This window comes from Schistocerca piceifrons, chromosome 1 (assembly GCF_021461385.2).
Source record: "Schistocerca piceifrons isolate TAMUIC-IGC-003096 chromosome 1, iqSchPice1.1, whole genome shotgun sequence".
In the NCBI taxonomy this organism is placed as follows: domain Eukaryota; kingdom Metazoa; phylum Arthropoda; class Insecta; order Orthoptera; family Acrididae; genus Schistocerca; species Schistocerca piceifrons.
In genome coordinates this window covers 203,739,554-203,764,216 of record NC_060138.1, presented here as the reverse complement: position 1 = coordinate 203,764,216, position 24,663 = coordinate 203,739,554, and the positions used below count along the sequence as shown (strand labels likewise).

At 38.2% G+C, this 24,663-nt stretch overlaps 1 protein-coding gene across 9 annotated transcripts in view; it reads left to right on the top strand.

The window, feature by feature from the left end:
- Positions 1-24,663, top strand: part of LOC124782755 (protein hu-li tai shao) — a 421,012-nt gene that overhangs the window by 376,492 nt on the left and 19,857 nt on the right. For 5 of the 9 annotated variants that reach the window (XM_047253968.1, XM_047253970.1, XM_047253971.1 and 2 more), the window contains 4 exons: positions 3,008-3,079; positions 3,433-3,495; positions 11,491-11,565; positions 18,392-18,459. In XM_047253968.1, the coding sequence (XP_047109924.1) occupies positions 3,008-3,079; positions 3,433-3,495; positions 11,491-11,565; positions 18,392-18,459 (278 nt within the window). The remainder of the gene's footprint in view (positions 1-3,007; positions 3,080-3,432; positions 3,496-11,490; positions 11,566-18,391; positions 18,460-24,663) is intronic. The other 4 variants (XM_047253975.1, XM_047253974.1, XM_047253972.1 and 1 more) reach the window with 3 other exon arrangements.

The following is a 24,663-nucleotide window of genomic DNA, read 5'->3' as shown; positions in this document are numbered from 1 at the left end:
TACCTTAGGGGGAAAAAAGGACAGGTATACACTCGCACACACACACATATCCATCCACACATACACAGACACAAGCAGACATTTGTAAAGGCAAAGAGTTTGGGCAGAGATGTCAGTCGGGGCAGATGTACAGAGGCAAAGATGAAGTTGAAAGACAGGTGAGGTATGAGCGGCGGCAAATTGAAATTAGAAATTAGCGGAGATTGAGGCCTGGCGGATAGCGAGAAGAAAGGATATGCTGAAGGGCAAGTTCCCATCTCCGGAGTTCTGACAGGTTGGTGTTAGTGGGAAGTATCCAGATAACCCGGACGGTGTAACACTGTGCCAAGATGTGCTGGCCGTGCACCAAGGCATGTTTAGCCACAGGGTGATCCTCATTACCAACAAACACTGTCTGCCTGTGTCCATTCATGCGAATGGACAGTTTGTTGCTGGTCATTCCCACATAGAACGCTTCACAGTGTAGGCAGGTCAGTTGGTAAATCACGTGGGTGCTTTCACACGTGGCTCTGCCTTTGATCGTGTACACCTTCCGGGTTACAGGACTGGAATAGGTGGTGGTGGGAGGGTGCATGGGACAGGTTTTACACCGGGGGCGGTTACAGGGGTAGGAGCCAGAGGGCAGGGAAGGTGGTTTGGGGATTTCATAGGGATGAACTAAGAGGTTGCGAAGGTTAGGTGGACGGCGGAAAGACACTCTTGGTGGAGTGGGGAGGATTTCATGAAGGATGGATCTCATTTCAGGGCAGGATTTGAGGAAGTCGTATCCCTGCTGGAGAGCCACATTCAGAATCTGATCCAGTCCCGGAAAGTATCCCGTCACAAGTGGGGCACTTTTGGGGTTCTTCTGTGGAAGGTTCCGGGTTTGAGGAGATGAGGATGTGGCTCTGGTTATTTGCTTCTGTACCAGGTCGGGAGGGTAGTTACGGGATGCAAAAGCTGTTTTCAGGTTGTTGGTGTAATGGTTCAAGGATTCCGGACTGGAGCAGATTCGTTTGCCACAAAGACCAAGGCTGTAGGGAAGGGACCGTTTGATGTGGAATGGGTGGCAGCTGTCATAATGGAGGTACTGTTGCTTGTTGGTGGGTTTAATGTGGACGGACGTGTGAAGCTGGCCATTGGACAGGTGGAGGTCAACGTCAAGGAAAGTGGCATGGGATTTGGAGTAGGACCAGGTGAATCTGATGGAACCAAAGGAGTTAAGGTTGGAGAGGAAATTCTGGAGTTCTTCTTCACTGTGAGTCCAGATCACGAAAATGTCATCAATAAATCTGTACCAAACTTCGGGTTGGCAGGCCTGGGTAACCAGGAAGGCTTCCTCTAAGCGACCCATGAATAGGTTGGCATACGAGGGGGCCATCCTGGTACCCATGGCTGTTCCCTTTAATTGTTGGTATGTCTGGCCTTCAAAAGTGAAGAAGTTGTGGGTCAGGATGAAGCTGGCTAAGGTAATGAGGAAAGAGGTTTTAGGTAGGGCGGCAGGTGATCGGCGTGAAAGGAAGTGCTCCATCGCAGCGAGGCCCTGGACATGCGGAATATTTGTGTATAAGGAAGTGGCATCAATGGTTACAAGGATGGTTTCCGGGGGTAACAGACTGGGTAGGGATTCCAGGCGTTTGAGAAAGTGGTTGGTGTCTTTGATGAAGGATGGGAGACTGCATGTAATGGGTTGAAGGTGTTGATCTACGTAGGCAGAGATGTGTTCGGTGGGGGCTTGGTATCCAGCTACAATGGGACGGCCGGGATGATTGGGTTTGTGAATTTTGGGAAGAAGGTAGAAGGTAGGGGTGCGGGGTGTTGGTGGGGTCAGGAGGTTGATGGAATCGGGTGAAAGGTTTTGTGGGGGCCTAAGGTTCTGAGGATTCCTTGAAGCTCCGCCTGGACATCAGGAATGGGATTGCCTTGGCAAACTTTGTAAGTAGTGTTGTCTGAAAGCTGACGCAGTCCCTCAGCCACATACTCCCGACGATCAAGTACCACAGTTGTGGAACCCTTGTCCGCCGGAAGAATGACGATGGATCGGTCAGCCTTCAGATCACGGATAGCCTGGGCTTCAGCAGTGGTGATGTTGGGAGTAGGATTAAGGTTTTTTAAGAAGGATTGAGAGGCAAGGCTGGAAGTCAGAAATTCCTGGAAGGTTAGGAGAGGGTGATTTTGAGGAAGAGGAGGTGGGTCCCGCTGTGACGGAGGACGGAACTGTTCCAGGCATGGTTCAATTTGGATAGTGTCTTGGGGAATTGGATCATTAGGAGTAGGATTAGGATCATTTTTCTTCGTGGCAAAGTGATATTTCCAGCAGAGAGTACGGGTGTAGGACAGTAAATCTTTGACGAGGGCTGTTTGGTTAAATATATATATCAAGAAAATGAATCCAAATTGTCACTGTTATACATGCGGCCCTCACTTAAAGTTGCTACTTCAGTAGAATAAGGTGGACACTTCAGGACAGAGGTATAGGTATTTATCTTGTAATGTCACTGAATAATGTCATATGAAAAATTCTTTCTTTTTATTTTAACTTTTGTTGCTACTTTAGTATCCGTAGTAACCTTTTTAATGACTGTGAGCTTAACAAAATTGCTATTACTGCTATTCAGTGCCCGAAAAGAATTTACACAATTGATTGTGCTTTTTTTTCTTTTTGTTCAACTGTAAATTTAACAGAAGAGTGAGCTAAATGGGAAAAGTTAAGAATCAATTTTCAAACACTCATAAATGTAGTATAGTTTTGGTACTGAATGGTGGAATATTTTATAAATATGACAATTACCTGTATAAGCTGTTTGCAACCAGAAAATAAGATACTGTATGCATGGCAAGAGTTTAACTGATTTACAATACAGAGTCAACTGAAGTTGCCAAATGTTAAAAATAAGAAAAATCTGGTGAGATTGAAAAGGAGCAAACTACAAAATTGATAGACTGTGATATTTGGACGATTATAAATAGATATATTCTGCACTCTGTGGTGTTATCAGAAATAATTGCGTATTCGTGCTTGTTACAGAACCGAGAGTTTTGCGGATAGAGACAAAGCAGGTTCCTCGGCCAAGTCAAGCTGAAGTTGTTCTGAGTGATGGTAAGTTGTATGTGAAGAAGAGTAATGTGCGCATTGTAGATACCACAAAGCTCGTTGCAAATGAATAATCTTGTCGTTCAATGTTTTGTTAAAATGATTTTTTTCCAGCAATATATGTTTCCTAGGTAGTGGTACACTTTCAATAATTGCAGTGTTTAAAAACAGTTATTGCAGATTAGCTTCGATAGAAAAATGCAAGTTTTGTATTTTTGAAGCATTCTGTGATGGATTGTTTAAATTTATATAAGTAATATTTTAAGATAAGTATTGCCAATTTTATTGCATGTTATTGCATTGCATGTCTTTGTTATGCTGAACATTTGAAAAATTGGTGCATGTCTGTTTGTTCAAAGCCGAAAGTGATCTCCCAGATCCAAATGTGGAGCGTTCCTTGTCACTTAGGCTGCCAGCGAAAGGTGAGCATTCTTAGCAAATTATTTACTACAGAGATAGCTTGACTGTCAAGTAGTAGACACTGAACAAAAAGTAAGCAGAATGGTTGTACACTGCTGTCAGTAAAATGTAATGATTTCTTTACTTGAAAAGGTATCAGGAAACAAAGTTTAAATTTATAATTTTTTTTGTGGTGATGGTCTCTATTAAAGTACTTACAGGAACTTGATAGCAAAAATATACTTAATAATATTGAAGGTAAGTTGGAGAGACATGCCTGTCAATAGGGAAATGAGAGAATTCATGAAATTTTGGAGAGGCATTGTGTGTCTCCAAATCTTTAAATCACAGTTGTATGCACATTTAAAAATATAAGATTTTTGACAACTAAAGTAGTCTTATATAAACCACTGTGAAACTCTTGTAAAATTGACGAGACTAAAGCCAGCAAGTGATAGGTGGAGTAATAAATAGTAGCAGTTACTTCAAGCAATAAGTAGGGACAGAAGAGGGCTTTAATCTAAGGCATACTAAATCATTGAATAAACAAAAAGAAAAAGGAGACAGGCAAATTCAATTAACAGTAATGATGATCAATTTCATCCAGCAAAGACTGAGGCAGAAAATAAAAATGTAAAATTCTTGTTAGTTTGAATGCTGTAGCTCACTTTGGAATTGTTAGCATGCTCAGTCAACTTAACACAGAAGTCAGTCAGTGAATTACAATCACCGATTATTCGTATTGTGTTATGAACCTATATATCGGCTTTGTCTGATCTTGGTTACACATGTTGAATGAATAGCACTGCCATTAGGGAGGGCACAAGAATCAGGGTGTCAAGAGTGTAAACACATACAAAAAAATTAAAAACAATAAGAATATTGTAAAAAAAACTGGAGCAGATGAGAATTATAGGAACTTTGCGTTGCAGTGTTGGACACAGTCCAATTGGAGATGGTGTACTAAATGTTTCCCGTGAATGCGAACAATGTAGTACTATATCAGTGTTCACAAACTGCAATATTTTTCCACTCACAGATAACTATCAAAAGAAAAGGAAGGGCCTCTCTCTCTCTCTCTCTCTCTCTCTCTCTCTCTCTCTCTCTCTCTCTCTCTCTCGATGGAACACCACAGTCGTTACGCTTTCTGGTTATGGGTTATGACATTACGTGAGAACCCTGGATTTAAACCTCAATATAATTGCAGTTTTGTGCTGTTGTGTACTAGATATTACTAGACTGCACTGCTTAGGACAAAAACCTCATGAAAAGGATGAAAAGCTAATTTATGATTGTGAATGGTTATTATGTTGAAAAGGAAGTTCTTGCTCGGAAGTTGTGTACTGTGGCTAGCGTAGTATTCTCCATAATGTAAGCATTCATGATGCCAGAATTTCATGTTTTCCAAGTATTAATACCTTAACTCAAAGCGTACTGCCACTTTGTCGATTGAAAAAATATGGAACTGTTCAGAAACTGAGTCAGTGTGAGCTCAAACAGTGGTAGCACTTGAGACTTACCTCTGTTGCTTCTGTTGGGAGACAAGATTCATATACGAGGGTCACTCCAAAAGAAATGCACACTATTTTTGTTAAAATACAGTTTTCATTCTGCATATGTGAATGTTTTACAGTGTGTAAATACATCTTTCCCACTTGTTTTCAAACTTAGTTCAACCTGTTCCCGTGAGTGGCGCCATCAGCATGTCTTCAAGATGGCTGCTACACTTGATGTTCATCAGAAGCAACGTGCTGTCGTAGAATTCCTGTGCTGTGAAAACGAGACAGTGGGAATCATCCACAAGAGGTTGAAAAAGGTGTATGGAGACGCTGTTGTCGATCGCAGTACAGTTAGTCTGCAGGCAAGCAGGTTACGTGATGAAAGCGGGCACGGCAATATTGAGGATTGTCCTCGCAGTGGCAGGCCTCGTACTGCACACACTCGAGACAATGTGCTGAGAGTTAACGAATTGGTGACTGCTGACAGACGCATCAGAGTGAACGAATAGTCATGCTGTGTTGGGATAGGGGAAAGATGTGTTTGCAGAACACTGAAAGTGTTGGCATTAAAAAAGGTTTGTGCCAGGTGGGTTACCAGGATGTTGACAGTCGCTCACAAAGAAACAAGAAAAACGGTATGCAGCGAACTTTTGGAACAGTACGAGAATGGTGGAGATGAATTTCTTGGAAGAATTGTGACAGGTGATGAAAGGTGGCTCCATCATTTTTCACCAGAGACGAAGAGGCAATCGATGGAGTGGCATCACGCAAATTCACCCAAGGGGGGTGGGGGGGGGGGGGAATAATTCAAAACCACACCTTCTGCAGGAAAAGTTATGGCTAGAGTGTTTTTCGATTCCGAAGGACTCTTGCTTGTGGACATCATGCCAAGTGGAACCACCATAAATTCTGATGCATATGTGATGACTCTGAAGAAACTTCGAGCCCGACTGAGTCGTGTTTGAACACATCGACAAAAGCAGGATGTTTTGCTGTTGCACGACAATGCATGGCGACATATCAGTCAAAAAACCATGGAAGCGATCACAAAGCTCGAATGGACAACACTGAAACACCCACCTTACAGTCCTGACCTGGCTCCATGTGACTATCATCTCTTTGGGAAACTGAAAGACTCTCTTCATGGAACAAGGTTTGAAGATGATGACTCCCTTGTGCACGCTGCCAAACAGTGGCTCCAACAGGTTGGTCCAGGATTTTACTGTGCGGGTATACAGGCGGTGGTTCGAAGATGGCGTAAGGCAGTTGAGAGGGATGGAAATTATGTGAAGGAATGAAAATATTGTTCCTAATGGATTTATCTACTCACTGTAAAACTTTCAAACAGAATAAAAGGTGGATTTAAAAAAAAAAATTGTATGCATTGCTTTTGGAGTGACCCTCGTGTTAGAGGAGATTTGTCACGAAACAATAATTGTTTTGTATTCCAAATTAATCTAAAGATTTGGCTGCATTATAAGAACATGGTCTTGCTGAACAATTTTGCCTTTGGGACTCAGCATTCTTTTGCTGATAAGTTAGGTTCAAGAAACGTATAAAAAAAATCATATGAAATCATAATTAAAGTGTTGACTTGCTGATACTGTGATTTCTTTCTCACATTGGAGTTTTTTCCAATGCAATGAAAAGATGTACATGTGCAGAGTCTCTACTGCTAATTCTGCATGACTAACAGTGATGACTGAAAACTGCAATTCAAACTTGCTGGTGGTGGTGTCTATAGTTTATTCTTTGGCAGAGCAAAATAGCTACTCAGAATCATTAAGTACTACTGTGAGTGAAGATCTTAATAATAGGTTCTTAATAAAATTGTGATGAGCAGTTCACGACAAAGATTACCTAGGCCGTTCGAAAAGCTGCCACAGGTTTTGCATGTAACGTCCACACAGCTCATTCTGTAGAGATCCAGATTATTTCACTTAATTCATTTTATATTGGAGAGTATGTGATTATCTCGAGGGTTTTGGTTATTACTGTAGTATGACATTTTGCTGTTGTTATTGGAAAATTACCAGAGTAGCAACTTTCAAGAGTAGACGGGTAGCTGGCTGCATAATCTCCCTAGCATAGTGGTATACTGTCAAGGTGCCTGCAATTAAACCTAGTGTAGTAAGTAATAACTTTCACTATGTGGTACCAAATCTTAGTGGTGTAACAATAAATCACATACCTGGGCAATTACCACAGGTCTCCATATTCAACTTTTTTGTCATTGCTGCAATCACCAAATGCTGCATACCAGTGGTATGTGCTTTTCTGTGATTCTCTGATATGCCAAATTTTTGTTCTTTATAGATGATGGTTGATGTAGTGTCAACTTGATCATACCACTGCTTCATAGAGGTCTGTGGCAATTTGTGGTTGGAAGTGGGCTAATTTGTGAGTCCCACTTACCTTGGTTTGTTTCAAAGTGGGAATTGTAGTTCATGAAGAGACAATCCTTTGGTCTTCTCTTAGTATTGTATATTTGTATCTTCAAGACCTGCTCTATCACTGGTAGGTGCCTACACTCACATTCATTGCTTCCAGCATAATGCTATTTGCATGACCTTAGCATGAGGCTATGAAAGGCGTACAAGCTTCATATAGGCCCATGAATGCACCCCACACCCTGAATATGTCCATTTGCACATATTATATCCACAACTACTCCTCCTTCTGTATCAGTGCATATGTGGTCACCATAGGTTGATCCCATGTGCCATTTTATAAATAGTAAAGACACAAAAGATCTCACCAGCTAATTTGTGTTTGTGTGTGTGAGTGTGGACTAAACTTCAACAATAACAAATAAAAAAATTTCTTTGTGAGGTATGACAACTTTTGAAATGTATACAGCTAGTAACACTCTTCCCTCACTTAAGAACAAAATATCATCTTGATTAAGCATAGTGTCTTCCTTTTTAATAAGTGTACTGTTTTGTACTATAGATTCAGACATTTAAATACAGTGAAAATTTCTTTTGACTCTTCAGACTTTCCAAGTGGATATGTTCAGTATGTGGATCTTGGGTCTGTCGCTGGATCATGTTTTGTGTACCCCACAGTATTTCCTTCAGGAGTCTGCTCAATATCATCATATGCTTAGCCAGCGGCCACACCTGATGATGTTGAGCAGTTGTCTTGAGGAAACATTGTGGGATACAGAAAACCTGATCCAGCCACATACGAGAGAGAGCAATAAATTACATGGCAAAACCTTATTTGCTTATCAGGTAGATATTGGTGGTCTGAGAGATTCGCCTTTTAAAACTACTGCATACCAATGAAATGTTGCACAATCTTATCCATAATGACATAATTGGTAGGCCATTGAATCTGTATCATGTTTCCATACATCTCTTCATGTAAATAAATCGAAACGCTATAGAAATAACCCTGCTTTGAAAAATTTGCATTTTAATCTGTACTTGAAGTTAAGCATTATTCCTTCTGAAAATGCCTTTATTCTGAAGGCTGCGAGTAAAGAGAATATTTTATAACTGGTAGATGTACTGAAACTTGCAAATTATACCACTGGTGTTAAATGATTACATAATGTTTCAGAGAATCTGCAGTTAGCTATCCATAAATCGATGAGCAGCCGCCTTGCAAATTATACCACTGGTGTTAAATGATTACATAAAGTTTCAGAGATTCTGCAGTTAGCTATCCATAAATCGATGAGCAGCCGCTATTTTTTTAAAGTTGTTTGCTTTCTCATAAGGAGAGTTTTCTAGCATAACACAGAGTAATGGTGAATGTAGTTTAGAATTCTCAGACTTCTCTTTATGAGAATAAGTGCTATTAATTCTAAAACTTGCTCCACTCATAGCAATTACGTGAAAACAAAATGTAATTGGATTGTCGTATCAGACCACAGAGACAACTGGAGAAACAACACTGTTTGTGGCTAGCAGTCTTAATAGAATTTCGTCGAACTGTATCACAGGTTAAAGGGGATGCATGAAATGGCAGAATGAGAAGATTACTCATAAGAAAGTGGTTTATCTGTGTTGTGGATGTTTAACAGTCATGTGTTTAGACACACCTCAATGTAATCTAATCATTGATTTTTTTAATGAAATGCAATGTAGATAATATGGCTGGAATTCTCTGCATGGAACTTTTGCTTGTGAATGGTTATGCATGTGCTTTTTTTATGCATTGAGGATTATTTATGCTGCAGTCTGACAATGATGAGCATTTAACTGGAATAAGACAGAGGCTTTAAATTTGCATGATGTATTTTATACATGTTCTTCTGTTTGAAGGAGGCACTGATAATCCACAGTATGCATGACCAAACAATTTATATAGTGTTAAGAAAAAGAAAAGAGAGATTTTAAGGAAGTGTAGAGAATAACCAGCATCCATTTGTTTTTGTGTTTCATTTATTTCAAGCACCATAAATGGTTTTGAGAAAAATACTTCAAGTCTGATGGAACGCTATGCAATAGTTTCAAAGGTTTAAATTCTTGCCACATACTATTTTCAATAGGTGCTACACAGTTGTCTTCAGATTGTATGCTGCTTATTTTGATAACAGATGTGTGTATAATTACTGGTCACTTGCCTTGTCCACTTTCATGGTATTGATGACTATAGTTTCTGAAACATTGATTTTTCTTGGATCAGAATAACAAAATGATTGACAGCCAAATGCCTGTGCATATAATTGAGCAGTGTTGTTTGTGGCACCAACTGTTATGCTGGATCACACAGAATACTTCTGCTTGCATCATGATAGTGTTTGGTATTGAGTTTGATTGCAAGATCTTATAACCTTCTGCTTTTCTGGACACTTCAGAAAGTAGATTCAGGCATTCCGTTGTGTGAAACATCATTCCCTACAGAGAAATAAAGTACACAATGAAAATTAACCACAGTGGTTACATTACGGGGCCTGATTGTTACCTGCAACCAGACGTTGTAACCAGGACCTGAGGTTGCAGAGCAGTATTATGTAGGTGAACAGAGAGAGTGATTGGCTAAACACTTCATTTAATTGCATTATTGCTGTGGTGGTTGTCCTGCATGTTGGCTGTCAATCACATACTGTTCTGATCCAGATATAATGACACTGTTATTGCAACATAGCTCACAAAGGCAACACAAGTACAGATTAGAAGTAGAGTCCACATAAGGAAAATAGTATTGTTCAGAATTTTTGGTCATAGCTGATATAATTAAACTTTACCAACTTGAAACTACTCCCGATTCACCCCACACTATCATGCTCTGCACTCCCCCCTCCCCCTCCCCATTCAGACACAGTAGTGTGTTAAACAAGACATCAGAGCACTTGGTGGTGTCACATTGGTTAGTAGGCTGGTAACTTTTTTAATAATGCTGTATTCGGACAGTTAGCTTGGACATGGTAGCAGATAAATACACATTGATAAAAGAGTGAATGGTTAAAGAACACATTCTGTTAAATACAAAGTATCACACAGGAGCTAAGTCAAGGAAGACAACACTATAAGGAAGTCCTGATGTTTGGTTTTGCTGTCACTTTAGTGAGATGAGTTGCTTTTAAAGCATCATACAAAATGTACTATTTATTCCAATTAAAATAGTGTCTTGTTTTAGAAAAATGTTGCTGTACCTAACTAGAACAGATTTTCTAAGTGAGAGAGGTGTGCGTATAATTTCTAACATTATCAGTGCTTGAATGCATTGTTTTCTTTCAGCAGTGACACAGTACAGTGAGGGAAAGTCATGTTAACTATCTATATAAGCTTCTTGAAATTTTTTTCTGTGTTTTTGTGTTTCAAATATTTGTAAGTTGTACTCCTAGGTGGAGATGAGTTAAGAAAACACCTTGACATTTAACTAGATGGGTTTGGAGAAATGGTAGAGATTGAGAATTAGCCTCAACAGTGTACTGTACTGTGCTGTAGGCCCAGGCATAAGACCTAACGTGGGTGTGCACTTCCCTGCTGGGAAAATAACATGCTGTGAATCCAACCACACAAGCAAGTCAGACTGCATTTTTCGTTGTTTGTATTAAAAAAAGATATTGTGCATAAATGACCAAAACCACACCAAAAAGGTAGAATTTTGTGTTACATATCACTTTAGTCACAGAATCCACAAGATATATCACCAAGTAGCAGAAATATATACTGTTATGTTTTAAATGCTAACATGTCTTGCAGTCCAAGTATTTAAGTATGCATCATACAAATAGAAAACTAGCTCTTTTTTTGTGAGGTTGTGAGACAGCATGGGAAACCATTTGTCTTGTGTAAGAGTACAAGAGAACTGAACAATTTAAAACACAGGGTACACAAAAGTGAAATGAAGTCCTATGTACTTGGAGTTTTCAGGTCTTAAAACCAACTTCTCTTTCTTATTTGGCTCTGTTAAGTTTCTACATGGAAAGATATCTTTTTTCAATGAAAATTTTAGATACTTTTCAGTTGAATGTTACAGACTGTTCTTCATTATTTTCTGTTTGTGCATGTGATCTGCTGCAAATGCTGTTGCATGATTTGTTTTCTTCGCATTACGTAGTTGCTGACTCATCTGAAGTTCCGAATGAATTTAAGCGCTCTTGGTCATTGGGACCTAACAAGCAGAATAAAAAAGGTGAGTTTGAATGCTTATGTCATGCATTTCAAATGCTTGAGTTACTGGTCTAAGCTTTAGCTTAAATTCTGCTTTACATTGCGCTTCTGTTATATCTGATTGTAAGTAACAACAGATAAGTACATTTTGATATTTTAGGAAATCGTGGCATGCTTGTGTGTTGTCGAAATACTTTGTCATGTGAAACCATTGGTATCAGATTTTTTTGTTTCAGGAGATTCCTAAATATAATATCTTGATTAAATGTTTTAGGAAAACTGGTCTCTCTATTCAGTTTGTTGGATGTAACATTTAGTGGTAACATTACCCAAAAATACCATATTTGCCGTCAGAAGGGAGGAGGCATAGTTTTAATTTAATTTAATTTAATTTTTTGTGCAACACATCCAAAACATGAGAACAGCATTTTCACACTCAATGACTTTCAGATGGAAACACACTGGGTTTATCCCTTCACTGGATGTATACGAGAGAATTATTTGTAGTTACTGTTTGACAAGACTGTTACATCTGCAAGCATCTTAGTTGGTGACATTTTCTACAGACCCTGTTAGAATATTTAATAATGATACCTTACATCTACTTGTTAGACTTAAAGTTATCTGGTATGTATGAGTGCTGTCAGTGAGGTGACAGGTTGTCGTGTGAAGTCGGTCAACTTGTTTTCATAGAATGTTGTTTTAGCTAAGGAATGAAACATTTTAGTTACCATTCATTAATTATGGCCTAGATTCTGTGCTAAATGGTTCCCAACTGTGTGCAGAATAGGAGCTGGCACTTGTTTTTCACATTCATTTCACTCTTGCTTTCCTTAAGTTTTTACAGCTTGTTATTCACTGTTTGTCAGTGCACATGCAAGAGACAAAGAGAAAGTTGGAGATGTCTTTTGTTTTTCTTTCCATTTTTAGAGAAAAGTATTAATCACTCATCCAGGTTTTCACCTGTCTAAGTGAGCTTGTAAAGGACCACTGTACCTGCAAAACCATGTGGTAAAATCTTCAACTAAGTTAGACCATTACTCAGTTCCCGCCATTATAGATTTTAATTTCAAGTTCTCAAATATAAACAGTGATGCAGCAATATTTACTTTTAGGAATGTCATTAAACAATTGGGACCCAAGAAATGGCAGCATTACTTATAATTGTCTCTTTTGTTTCTGCAAACTGAAGTGAATGACATTCAGGCCTCTTGATTTTTGTAAATCTGCTCTCAAAATGTCATTAACAGTAATCTGAGAAGTGTAGCAGTTGATGGCCTTCCACTTCCTGGGTTGTCTTCAGTGCTTACGTGACCTTCACAGAAATGGACAGAGACCATTGTGATACTGTGCTACGATCCTCTACACTATTCCCACACACCTCTCTCAAAGTGTTGTAAATTTCTGCTGGCAAAGTTAACACAAGTTCTGGAAACCAGGCAATTTCAAACATGTCAGGGAAATCAGGGAAATTTGAAAAAACACTGGAAAAATCTCATTTTTGTCTCGGTGGATGAAATGGTTTGTTTGCTGAGATGTTGTGCATCGTCGCTGTTTGGGTGCACCTGGGTACATGCGTTGCTTCCCTACTTCCTCATTGTTACTGCTTTTCCCCTTCTTACGATTCCCCTCAGCTTGCAATCTGTGCTGCTACCACTTCTTGCCACTAGCCTAGCAGCTGCTGATGAATGCCAGGGGGCAGGGGGAGTGATTTGTTTTGATCAGATTGTTTTCGCAGTGGCCAGAGATGGTGGTCATGTGTGCATGAGTTGTGTTTGAGTGACTATGTGAATGCTCTCGTTTTCTGACAAAGGCTATGGCCGAAAATTTAGTTGTGGGAGTGTGAGTGTCTTTTTCTAAGTGCCTGTCTGTGTCTCAGTGATCATCTTTACAGTGAGTTGCTACCTATCCTCATTAGTATTGAAAAGTATTTACTTGAAGTATGCATTGCATGGATTGATCATCGTGGTCTCATTTCATCAACGGGGTGTCTGTGACACATGAATAGCTGGCCACATGAATGGACTTCCACAATCAGCCAAAACTGCAGGCCATTTCTGCGGGTATCTCTAAAGGATTAGGCCTGCTGATCTGAAGCCCACCATTGTTTCTCAGTAATGTCCAAGCCCTGCTCATCGGATCTAGTCTCACCGATCTGCATCCAGGCCGGGTCTGTTTGTGTGTGTCATAATGCGGTGGATTTTTATGGTTTATCCGAGGACCCAAGACAGCAGTGCTCCTCGCCAGGCCAGAGGCCACGGGTGATGGATTTCAGGAATTGCGCCTGTCTCACCACAAGTACATTGTACAGTGCGGTGTTTTATAGACGTTTTATGTATTCTAGTACATTTTGGCACTTCAAAAATAATTTATGTATTAGAAAGTATGGACAATAAGAAGAACAAAATTGTGGCAGTCACTGGTGGATTGTACACTATGTACTCATATATTTCTCAAAAAAAAATCGCACAGTACCTGTAAAATAATAGCCAAAACACAGTGACAAATAACCAACAGCAAGGAACATAGTAGAGTCAACATTTTATTGGTGGTCACCTATAGTGTTGGTTAACACAACTCTTCCCTGCCTTATACACTTCTTTCAAGAGCCCTACTTTTTTCTGAAGTTATTTCTGAAACCAGTGAAGGTATTTTAAATCTGTCTTGTGATGCCAAGGAAATGCTATTTTTGTCACCATATGTGTTTCGTTTTATTAAAATAAGATAACAGTGGTCTTAATGAAACACACATACCATTTGGCTTGCTTTCTCCATCTAAAAATAGTTAATTACAAACGATTTTGACATTAGTACTTAAGATTTATGCTCATACGGGGGGAGAAATAAGGAAGTCTTTATTTACCCTTGAGATCTCAAAATTTATCAGGGAACAGGGAAAAATATGAAAACTTACCTGGAAATCGTGGAAATATCAGAGAATTTCACTTGGGGAACCGTGTGGCAACCCTGGTACGGTTCTTTCCCTGTGGGGGCCTGATTTTGATTGTGGAACACTGGTCACTGCATGTAATCTGACCTGACTCAGTCTCAGCTTCCATTTTAAAAGTGAATTACTCACTACACGGCTTTATAAAGCAGCAAGCACATATACGACTGTCAGGCCTCAAGTCGCTCACAACTGACAGTCACGCATGTGCAGGATTTTTTAAATGACACTCATATTTAGCTATATGTATCATGATAATGACCCAGCAGTTTGCATGTGGGGTCTCACTCATACGTAGAGTTCATGCCTTCTGTAACCATAACATCATTAGAATGAACATGTATCAAGACAGTGAAGGCTGTAAACCACTATTACATATTTGTTTGTGCTATTTCGTATTTGAAGTGTTGTGAATATTTGTTATTGATAATGGATGTGCGCAACCCCCCCCTCCCCCCCCCCCCCCCCCCCACACACACACACACACTCTTTCATGTGCTGTGTTTCTCGTCCATTCTCTGAATTGTCTCTTAGTTCATAATTTACTCTTGTTTAATCTCAGCTTCAATACATTAATTGTGATGTAAACACAACACAACTTCCTCTCCTACTTTTATTTATGTTGTGGAAACAAGATCCACCTACTGAATATTACATTTCAGCATTTTCTCTATTTGTTTTTGCACATTAGATTGGCTGTTATAAAGACTTTCTGAATGCATGCATGTGTATGTGCACACACTTCCACTCATTCATTTTATGTATTATACCTATTCAATATTTGATTTTACATTAACTGTCTTCTTAAGCTTGATTTGTGCATACCATTTTCATCTAAGAAATGTTTTTGTTGTTTTCTTTTCCAGACACCTGTGCTTTGAATCATAAAGAGACAGATAATAAAAAGCGAGCAATTGTGTACCACTTAACAAATGTTGTGCAATCTGTCATAGCACATTACTCCATAATTGCACAAAGAATGCACCCTGTTCTTGTAAACATAACTTTCACAAACTTAATTAGTGAAGATTTAAAAATTAGGGTTACAGGAAATCATGTTCATTATAACACAACAGTGGATACCAGTCATTCACTAGTTTGTTCCCCAAGAGTTGTTCTTAACACCAGGGATCTATCATTGAACTGTTCAAATAAGTTTTTGGACAGTGACCCATGTAACCATCATTCATTGAGTTTGTATGAGAGTAACAAAGGAGTGCGTCCTACGTTAATAAACAATTGTAAACACACAAATCCTGAAAAACTGTCCAAATGGTGTGCGGAGGAATTAAAAGCAAAGTATATATCAAAAAGGGATGAAAATAGAGAATTGTGCTTAGGCGCTGAAGAACAAGATCTTAGCGTGTTTTGTTCTGATGATTCAGATTTGGGCTCCAGTTCATTTTCTCTTGGGGATTATGATCAGCAATATTCAAGTTGCGAGTCCTTGAACTCATTCTTCATAGAAGGTGACATGTCATCATCAAATGTATCAGATGATAACCTAGACAGTACATACCTTGATGAGAACTTGGAGGAAATGGGTAAAATAGAGTTTACTGACATAGTTAGAGTAAACACAAAACTTTCCGATAATTTACCAAGTCAGGAGCTCTGTGTTTTCAACCCTAAGAATTACATATTATGTTATAGTACATCTGACTCTGATAATGAGATAGATGAATCTTTAGAAGTAGGTCATGTTGATACTTTTAAGGTTATAAATTCATCAAATCATTCAAGCTACAGTAAACAACAAATAAGCAAGTCGTATCTTCCGCAGCCCAAGGACTTTGAAAAATTGACACTTCAGACATGCTCATCTATTGAAAGTTACAGGAATTCAACGATTCCTATAGAGGACTCTCATTCTCATCACCATTTGAAAGACATTAAAGCAGGGATAGAAGAGCATCAAGTTACACTTGAAATGCCTCTCCACTTTGAAATTGGAGACAGTGTATTTCCAAATACTTCCATAGAAAATGACAAAACAGTTTCAAATGCAAATACCTCAATGTTAAAGAAAAGTGATGTAACCAGATACAAGAACTGTTACTTTCAAAGGGATTATAATAAAAACGAATGTGACTTTCCACCTAATGTGAAGTATTTTGATCATTGTCCAGTTTCAGGGCAGCTCATTGAAGCAAATAAAGTTATGAGTGAACTACCTGAAATTGACACATATTTTTGGGACACAAAATATAAATTTGCTTTAATTTCTGCAGAGACTGAATACTTTCCCAAAGATAATGATGATTTTTGTTGTGATAAGTGTGTTGTTCTAAAGGTTCCAGAAGGAATTATGAAACATTTATATTCTGGTTCTGGGACTGCATTGTTTCATTCACAAGGGAAACATAATGTTAAAAATAATGGGAACCAGAAAAACAGAGTAGTTTTTGGCTGTAACAATATAAACAAACAAATTGACAGATGCTCAAACCTGACACCTGAGTCCAAAGTACTAGCAGAAATAAAATTACAAAATGAGTTAACAGATATTGACACATATTTCTTCAGTAACAGACATTGTTTTAAAATATCTGCAGATCTTGATTCTAATGATCAGTCTGTTGTTACTGAATGTGCAACTGTATGTACACTTGAGGTCCCAGAGGGAATAACTGAATCTGACAGTAAACCATCTTCGTCAGTGTTGCTTGATACTTACGTTGAAAAATTCAATCAAATTATTGAAGACATTTGCAGCAACTTTTTGCAATGACAGCTTGGACAAGAAGGAAACCCTTATAATGTGATAAATAGCAAGCAATATCTATATTTAAAAAGTATTTGTCAATACATCATATAATTAGAGCATTATCTTAATACAGTAGTTAATATGTACTTTTTTATAGTGTGTTAGTCAACTATGAAGTATTGGTATATGTATTTTACAGAAAAATATTATTTGCTTCATCAGCATTTTGCATGTATCAGCAAGAGAGGAGATTTCAACACAAAATTGTATTTTTATTTTTTAAAATTTTTTCTTGCATTCTTAATTTATAACACAAGGCTACATTATTCAAGTGTTAAATATATCTTGTGAAAAATGGCTAACTGTCAAATAAGAAATATAACTGTAAGCATATTGTTAAATAATCAACTTGATGTGTATGTTTTAACATTAATCAGACATCAGTACAATTTAATGTGAGGTATGTAGAACCAAAAAGAACAGAGTTGACAAAACTTTTTTATGTTGTGTATATGTTTCATTTTGTATTAAGTGCTAGTGAGTTTTTCATTACAAAATGTAAAAACAATGCAGAAACTGAGGTGAATATTCATTAAAAAGTCAGACACATGCATTCAGAAGTTGTAATAATGAGTTGTGCGAAACTAGGAAGGGCTTTATGTAAATGTGTAATGCAGTGGTTTCTTTGAGTCTGCCTAAATTATCAGAGATTGTCTTAATATGCACAGTTATTGGTGCTTGGCATGTAATTTTTAACATTTCCTCATGATTAATTACTTACTGCAGACACTGAATAATAAATTATTCCCTTCACAAAAAATGTCGGTGGCAATTCTACATATTTATGACTATAAATGAAAGTGAGCACAAGTAATTATGTGATGCAAATTTTGTGTCTATTTGGAAGGTTTCACGGCCAGAAGATTTTATAAATTGACAATTTAATGATGTGTGCTCCACATGATGCTTAAATGCAGAACTTGGCTATGGGCAACTGAAACTATTTGTTCATGGCTAAAATTTCTCCGAAGTTGAAGTTGTGCATGCATTAATAAAAAATGAATTCTTGTTTTCCACTGTTTACAGCATTGTTGGTTATAGTGTGTTTCTATGTGCACAGCGGATCATACATTTTACTGTGAAATGTTCCTATTACTTTATTTAAGGACCACATTCAAAGAATTTGTTTTTCAGGTGAGAACACTGTTAATGGTGATGATCCGGATGCACCCCACAGTACTTTTTCACAGAGCAGTAAAGAGGTAAGTACATTGTTTATAATTGGGGTTGTTTGGGTTACTACTATTCGTAGTGACATAGAATATGAATGGAGCACCTCCCTTCACTGTTAAATTTTAGATGATCTAATGCAATAAAGTCATGGAACACTCTTAACATAAATAGTAAAATCTTGCAAACAGTAGTGCAACACATGCATGTGAAAACATTGGAACACTTCAAAAAATGGTTCAAATGGCTGTGAGCACTATGGGACTTAACATCTGAGGTCATCAATCCTCTAGAACTTAGAACTACTTAAAACTAACTAACCTAAGGGCATCACACACATCCATGCCTGAGGCAGGATTCGAATCTGTGACCGTAGCAGCGGCCGCACAGTTCCAGACTGAAGTGCCTAGAACCGCTCGATCACACCGGCCGGCTGGAACACTTGCTCTCCAATCTTATTGGCTATTTAATAAGATGGTGAAGGGTACGCAAGGCATTTGTAATAGTACTGCCCTCAATAGCAGACTAGTTGATCCATATCTGCAGCATGTTCTCCATTTGTGTGGAGTAAATAACTAATGAACTCACATTGGTTCTTGGTGTTGTGAGTTGTTGATTTGCTTTTATTTATGCCTTGAGCATCTGAATTTGCTAAAAAGTGATTGTCACATAAATTTTACTATATACAGTTGAAGTTTTTGGTGGCAAAAACTTAAAATTGTGAGAATACTCAAAAGTATTCTTTGGAACCACTTACGAAGTTGCCAAGAAGCGTCATTAAAATTTCAGGCTTATCACACTAGCATATTCTCAACTGTACATGTGAGAGTTTTCTGACGAATCAAAAGTAGCTGCAACCAGGAAAGCGCATAGTCATTGCTCTAAAAAATATTTGACATAGCCTCAGTATGCTATTGGAGAGTCCTGGGTGAAATAAAATAATTCAAGGACTAAAGGAAACCACTCACAGCATAAATTTGGTGTTGGAGAGTCAACAGGCACGTAAACAAGGTTCATAATTTTGCTGAACTTTTGGATAATTTTCTTCTACAGAGTTAATTAACACCACACACCTGTGACTACTGAAAGTCAGTATGGTTTTTACAAATATGAAAATGCAGACATTGTGGTAATTAAAAACTATTAAAACAGCAGTTTCAGGGCAGCATACAACATTATGGAAGAATGCATGTTACAGTAATTCTGTTTTGAATTGATTTGTAACTGGAGTTTAAAGTGGCTGACCGTGGGCTTGGAAGAAAACACGGAATGTAAATGAAAAATCTGTTACATTTATTAAGCAGCAGTTCTCAAGGTGTTCGTATCTGCACCTTATGTGAGCCACATTTCTTTTCTAATTTAAATTTTTATGAAACATATGTTTGACAGTGAAGGTTTTTGTTCTTTCACAAGGAGGGTACACTTGATTTGGAAACAAAACTAATATTTGAAACTACATTCTCTTCCATATGGTGAGTAGCAATAATAATATTGTTAATCCATCCTGGACTTTCCACTGTTTAACCCATTACTGGCCAAAACTCTTATCGGATCATTTTTTGCAAACTTTTATACATAAATATGTTACATTGAGTGATTAATTGAAATAAAAAGTTGTTTTGAAAATTTTCAGTTTATTAGAACAAAAACTACAGACCGTCCCATTTTTGGGACATTGGCCAAATATGCTATCCAAATTCACAACCTTATTCTCCACGCATAATATTGTAATAAACAACACAAACAATAAATAAAGAATGTTTTAATATTATTGAATGTCTATTCAGTATGAAATGAAGCAAAACACTTGTCACGTACACCAACATTGCACCTATCACAAATTTTTGTTGTTTTTTTCTTGGAGTAAGCACATCTCTTCTGTGTTTTACTCTCTTCTGTGTTTTACTCTCTTCTGTGTTTTACTCTCTTCTGTGTTTTACTCTCTTCTGTGTTTTACTCTCTTCTGTGTTTTACTCTCTTCTGTGTTTTACTCTCTTCTGTGTTTTACTCTCTTCTGTGTTTTACTCTCTTCTGTGTTTTACTCTCTTCTGTGTTTTACTTGGCACAATGAAATGATTTCCTGGATCTAGTCGTACATCTGTGCTCACCCGTCCTCCCATCAATTTGCTTCCTTGTAGTCCTCTGCGTTTTCGTACTGATCCTGTTTTCCTTGATATGTAAAACATCACGATTCTCTGTCGGACATCCAAAAGTGAGAGCTTCTCATTAGAGTTAGCAATTTGGTATGCATGCCATGTGTTTACTACGCAGATATCTATCGTCTGTGTGAACAATGGCCACCACCATTTCTTTGAGCTTATCCTCGTCCTATAAAGTGATATCTGCTTGTCCAGTAGATCTACGCCACCCATACGGGCATTGTATTCTTCAATGAGATCTGGCATTGTAACAGATATTTACATTTTCTTTGCCCGTGAGTATCTTTTAGTAGAACTCAGAGGAGTAATAATTGTCGCTACACATACTGGTTTGTTGTCACACCATTTCACAACCAGAACTTCGTTCTCTTTGTCAAACATTTAGTCATAGAATCCTCGTTCCTTTTCTTTTGCCATTCTTTTCGAGTTAATCAAAAGACATGCATTAGTTCGGATCTCTCTTATTGTTCCTGTAGCTTTCATTTTACTCTTTCCGAGTGTGATCAGTGTGTCAACACTGGTGTAAAAGTTGTCAAAGAAAAGCTTATAATTAGGATACTCTGATTCTGGAATCATGCTGGTTAGTTTATTTATTACCCTTGCACCTAAAGGCTCCTGTTTGTTGTCAGTCTTGCCACAGTATGGCGAAAAATTATAAAGAAAGCCTTTGGAACTTGTAAGACACCAAATTTTATATCCAAATTTGATAGGCTTTCCCCTCAGAAACATTTTAGCTGAATGTTTTCAAAAATAGTGTACCATCATTTCATCAATTGAGAGTTCTGAATGAAATACGCCAAATTTACCAAATTCCTTTTTCAGCATTTCAAAGTACGAGGGCCGTTCAGAAAGTAACCTCTGGTTGATTTAAAAAAATACACCAAGTTAAATAAAAATATTTTAATATATACATCTTACAACTACATCTTTGCACTATTTTTCTACATAGTCTCCATAGCGATTGAGGCATTTATCGTATCTCTTCACAAGCTTTGAAATTCCTTCTGCATAAAAATCACCCGCTTGTGCCTGGAGCCAGCCTGTGACCGCATCTTTGAGCTCTTCGTCGTCATCAAACCGCTGTGACCCGAGCCACTTCTTCAAATGCATGAAGAGGTGATAATCACTTGGCGCCAGGTCTGGGCTGTAAGGTGGATGGTTGATAACGTCCCACTTGAAGGACTCAAGAAGGGCCGTTGTTCTGCGAGCAGAGTGAGGACAGGCGTTATCGTGCAAAAAAACGATACTGGAAGTCAGCATACCACGGCGTTTGTTCTGTATAGCCCGTCGTAACTTTTTTATTGTTTCGCAGTACATGTCTTGATTAATGGTCGTACCACGTTCCATGAATTCAACCAACAACACCCCTTTGGCATCCCAAAACACCGTTGCCATCAGTTTTCTGGCGAATTTGAATGTGCCCACATCTTTGATTGTTGTTTTGTCTCAGGGTTCACGTACTTAATCCAGGTTTTGTCACCTGTCACGATTCTGTTTAACAATGGTTCTCCTTCGTCCTCATAACGTGACAGAAAGTCTAATGCAGAGGCCATTCTTTGAGTTTTGTGGTGGTCGGTAAGAATTTTGGGCACCCATCGTGCACAGAACTTACGGTAACCCAATCTTGCTGTCACTATCTCGTACAAGAGAGTCTTAGAAATCTGTGGAAAACCAGTAGACAACTCTGACATTGAGAAACGTCGATTTTCACGAACTTTTGCATCAACTGTCTGAATGAGTTCGTCAGTCACCAATGATGGCCTACCACTCCTCTCTTCATCATGAACGTTTTCTCGTCCACTTTTAAATAAACGTACCCATTCACGGACAACTCCTTCACTCATAACTCTTGGTCCGTACACGGCACAAAGCTCACGATGAATAGCTGCTGCAGAATATCCTTTGGCTGTAAAAAACCTTATGACAGCATGCACTTCACATTTGGCGGGGTTTTCTATTGCAGCACACATTTCAAACTGCCACAAAAACTAAACTAGCGCAGGTACGACGTTCACTCGACCACGGCTTGATGCCGACTGACCTGTTGAGTGCGTGAACGCACAGATGGCGTCGCTACTGCCCCCACAACCCGCACTGTGACCAATCGGAGGTTACTTTCTGAACCGCCCTCGTATAACCTCAGTTTGCACATCTTGTCGTTTCTGTCTATTTTGGAGTTGTCATTGAGATGAATCAATCTCTTTATTTCCAACCTATTTCTTGACATGGAGTTGAAGACTAAAGGAACTCCGACATCAGGAGCCTGTTCCCAGTACATATTCTCATGGGGAAGCATAACAACTCAGAAATAGTATGCCAATAAATGATTTTAGTTCTTCTTTGGTTAGTAGAAAATTTATTTTGTTGTGTTGGCAAGCATAGATTTCGCTTAGTTCAATAATAGTATCCATTAATTTCTCAGAAAACAAAATCCTCAAACACCTGGGGCATTGTCTTATTTGCTAGACATTCCGCAACATAATGTTCTTTGCTCTTCCCTGGTTCACTAGTGTTTGTGTACGTTGGTTGACATTTATACCACTTACGTTTATATTTTTTTTGTAGATAACGTATCACTTTCTGCTCCATCTCCTAATGCTTTCCTTCTTTTGGCTTCTGGAGGTACAACTGTAGCATTAGCTTCATCTTGGCTGGTTTAGAGCTCTAAAGTACCGGCTACATCTTGTACAACAGACTCATTGTTCAATACATTTTCGTCAATGTCTTCTTCATCTGTTATTACATCTACATCGAATGGAATAATCACCAATTCTACGTCATCATCTTCATCGTCACTCCCTTGATGGTTCTCTAGTTCTGCTACAATTTCTTCAAGTGTAAGTCCGCGAGGCATGTTTTTATACTGTTGGAATCGCAAAATTTGACTAGAACATGAAAAAAAAAAGCAGATATAAAGAATGTAAAATGCAATTCTTCTCTGTATAATACGTGTATACAAGAATAGGGCACATCAGTAATAAACGATAGTGTAACATGCCATTGTCCCATTACTGGGATGCATAAAATATATCGATACTGCACTTACTTGAAAAAATCTGAATATACTTAATCTTACATGGACATCCATATGTTCATAACAAACACGCCCAGACAACTAAATCACAGCTCATTGTCGTCCAAGAACTACCAGCAGACATACAGTGCTGCCAAGTGCGAGAACAAAAAATCGGCAAGTTTATAATTTTCCTGACGAGAAGTACTCAGAAAAAAGTTATTTATTTTACACTTACAGGCATTATAGCAGTTAGTTGAACCTACAGATGCAACAATAAAGGCTACAAGCTCCATTGCTTACGTAGAAATAAGTAAAATATATGCGTCCCAAAAAAGGGACAATGGCCAGTAATGGTTTAAATAATGTTGATGGACACACAACAAAAAGAATACATACATTGAAAGGCCACTTCATTCAAAATGTCTGTTGATGTGTGTCAGGTGCAGGTGACATCACAGGACTTGGCAGGTGCCCTAATATGAAGTTAATTACAGATTTGTGTCTAATGATACCTAGTACATAGTGTGGTAAAGTGTTAACAACTACTGCTGGTACACAGGAGTTATAGATATTCGTAACTGGGAAAGTAACTTCACACACTACAGATCTGACTATTGTGAAATTCTATATTCTGTGCATTCTGATGTCCTATACCGCACCCTCTCTTTTAGTTTATTAAACTGCTTCCACATTATAACTATTTTCCAGACATTAGAATAAAAATGCTTGCTTTCAGGAACATTATCTTCGTGGTGATCAGTCATATACACCTTCTAAAAATAAAGTTGACAAAGAACATCGTAGAACACATGAAGTAAATGAGTGGTTCCAAGAAGAAATGGGGGTGGCAACAAATATGAAAACCATTTCATTACTTAGTATATAATTTTATGTTATACTATTTCACAATAGATTAAGCAATAGGAAAAAATCTGTGATGCGTCATATGTTATACTATACATAAGGCAGTGATAAAGATCTTCAGAAACCTACACAGCTGAATATCTTACATTTAAATAAGGCAGAGGATTATCAGTATTATCCCATAATGATTGGTCAGT